This window comes from Dermacentor variabilis, chromosome 2 (assembly GCF_050947875.1).
Source record: "Dermacentor variabilis isolate Ectoservices chromosome 2, ASM5094787v1, whole genome shotgun sequence".
NCBI lineage: Eukaryota > Metazoa > Arthropoda > Arachnida > Ixodida > Ixodidae > Dermacentor > Dermacentor variabilis.
Genome location: NC_134569.1, coordinates 125,533,682 through 125,536,323, shown reverse-complemented (window position 1 = coordinate 125,536,323; position 2,642 = coordinate 125,533,682). Strand labels below are relative to the sequence as shown.

At 57.6% G+C, this 2,642-nt stretch overlaps 1 protein-coding gene across 1 annotated transcript; it reads right to left on the bottom strand.

The window, feature by feature from the left end:
- Nucleotides 1–223: 223 nt before the first annotated feature.
- On the bottom strand, nt 224–2,239 carry LOC142570439 (organic cation/carnitine transporter 2-like). Its single transcript, XM_075678824.1, has one exon. The coding sequence runs from the start codon at nt 2,237–2,239 to the stop codon at nt 425–427; it is 1,815 nt and encodes a 604-aa protein (XP_075534939.1). The 3' UTR covers nt 224–424.
- Between the last annotated feature and the right edge of the window lie 403 nt (nt 2,240–2,642).

Here is a 2,642-nt window from a genome sequence, read left to right as displayed (position 1 = left end):
GTCAGCACGCTGCCCGGGCTTTCCAGCCGAGCCGATCTGCATGGCAGACACGCAATCTGGCATCGCTTTATCCGAGGGGGCGCATGCGCAGACTTGGAGCATCTACGCGCCACCATAAGGTTAAAATAAGACCCTGCGTAAATGATCGGCACCAATGACTTTCCGATTTTAAGCGAAAGCGTCGTGCCACTGGCAAATAATAATTCATTCAGAAAGCAGCGAAAACGGCGCGGTTTTGCATTTACTGAGGAGGTCGTCTGCTTTGCGGAATGGGAGGCCATAAGGTACTCAGGGGCGGTGTGGTAACGTATCACACCAGTACACAGTACAACTGCAGCTATATACACTTGTTATTGAAAAACACCTGTCTGCACAAGTGCAAATACCCGTTCAAAGCATGTATTCGCCGTCTTCCTCGAACCTGCTATCGGCCGCTATTCAGCATGCCGGCACTAATAATGAACTGTTCGGGCATTGGATCCAGCAGCGTTGGCCGTTCAAATATAGCAACTGCGCTCGTTTGTCTGGTGCTAGTTATGCTCGAATTTTTCCTCTGCGCTACGAGGGAGCGTCTCCATGAGGCATCGTGTTGGTCATCCAGTGGCAGATTGGCAATGGCCACAGCGACGAGCGCCGTCAGCAAGGACTGTATTGCGAGGGCCGCGTCCTGTCGCCGTCCTAACAGACGCGTGAACGCTATGTAGCCCGCGTTGTCGCCGGCGATGGCGCAGGCGTAACCAAGGAGGCCTGCCTCGCATCGCAAAATCGGCGGGTACAAGCTGATGGTGAGAAAAAACAAGAACGCAACCGGAAGGGTCAGGGAGACACGCATAAAAATATACAGGATGTCCTGCCATGGTGAGGCTTCGTCTGTGTGTGCGGCGAAGGCGACGACCGACGAAGTGGCGAAGACCAAGGTGGAGATCGCTACGGCTCGCCTGACTCCTCCATAGTAGTCCAGGACCGGCCAGGCGAAGACGAATTTGGGACCCAAGCCGATGAGCGTAGCGCTACGCACGTAGATGACGCTGGTCAAGCCCCGTTCTTCAACGTGGTGACTGTAGGCCCAGCTCAAGACAAGCCAGACGAAGGCGAGCATAAATGTTCGTTCTCTGAGCCACAACGAACGCAAGAGCCTAACGTTCTCATCGGATAGCAGGTCGTCCTGCTCTCGTCTGTAGCTCTCCATCTCACCACCCAACTGTCTGCGAGCGTCACTCTGCGACACCTTGTTGACACCGCGCGCCCTGCGGACTGCTCTCTCGGCTTCTTCGATATTGTGCGTGGCTAGGAGCCAGGTGGGCGACCCCTCAACCACGTAGAAGCTGGCAAGGAGCACCAAGGCGAGCGTGGCGACAACAACCTGCGACAAGGCCCAGTCGAGCTGGTACGAGCGCACGAGGTACAGGAGTACCGGCACGAAGACGCTCGAGAGCGTCGGTGCGACGAAGCAGTAGAGCAGCCGGCGGGACGCCATGGTCACTTCGTTCAGGAGAACGTACTGCACCCCCATGCACTTTGACAACACAGAGACCGCAGCCTGCGTGACGACGAACGTCTTAACGTAGCTCGCCATGCTGCTGACCCCGAGCGTCAGCAGGAGTCCCATGGTGCCGGAGAAGGTGACCGTCTTACGCCCCGCCCGGTGCGCCGCCATGCCCACCAGCGGCAGCGAAAGGACGTTCGCGCAGACAACGACCACGTGGGCGACGTTGCTCAGCCAGCTCTGCTGGCACACGAGATTCGACTCGCTGACGACGGTGTTGCCGTGGTCACTCAGGTTGAACTCCCAGGCGTCGCAGGCCACGACCCGAGCCGAGTCGCCCGCGTCGGGAGGCTCGCGCACCGTGCAGCGGCTGTAGTTCCCGTCGGCGTCTCGCGGAATAGCCAGCGCTTTCCACGCGTCCACACTCGTGTTGGAGAAGCCGGGCGGCCGCGCGCCCCAGTGGTCTAATCCGCGCATCGAACTTCTGAAGAGTCTCGCCTGGGTGAGCGCGATGGTGTCGGCGACCGCTGTGACGATGAGCAGCTTTGCTTGGAACACGCCGTCGCCGAACGGAACGCACACTTGAGCGCCGTCGGAGCTTTGCCAACGCTGCAACTCTGTCTCTTTCGCACGCAGCTGAGACTCCTTTGCTCCCGGGCACTTCTCCTTCGTGCGCGCTGCGGGACCGCTTACGGTGCTGAGATGATTCGAAATACGTTTGAACGACGGTATCCACGTAGTTCTTTCATGCATACTGACCGGTGCTTCTTACTCCTCGAGGTGCTTCTTCTTTCTCGATGCGTCGCGTGCCACAGAGAGTGCTGCGGCCAGTCTGCAGAGAAACACGGCCGCGGCGCTCTCAGTTACTGTGATACAGCGATCCGCCTTCATATGTGAGAGTACAAAATATATGTGCAAACAGAAGCCACCGGGCACACCACAATATAAAGGAAGCGAAGCCTGTTTCAATTAGCTAGGCATAGCAGTAGTAGAGGAGGACTGGGACATCGCTTTGTCGGCCGCAGCTGTTAGCTGTCTGCGTCACAACGACGAAGGCGATGTATGTTTTCCGAGTGAGTTATGTCCCTCCCAAGAGGGACATAACTTTTATTTGGGTACCGGCCCATGAAGAAGTCCCAGGCAACGAAGCCGCTCC

Excerpts from the sequence above, each read along its gene's own strand:
- LOC142570439 (XM_075678824.1), bottom strand. The coding sequence starts at position 2,239 with ATGCATGAAAGAACTACGTGGATACCGTCGTTCAAACGTATTTCGAAT.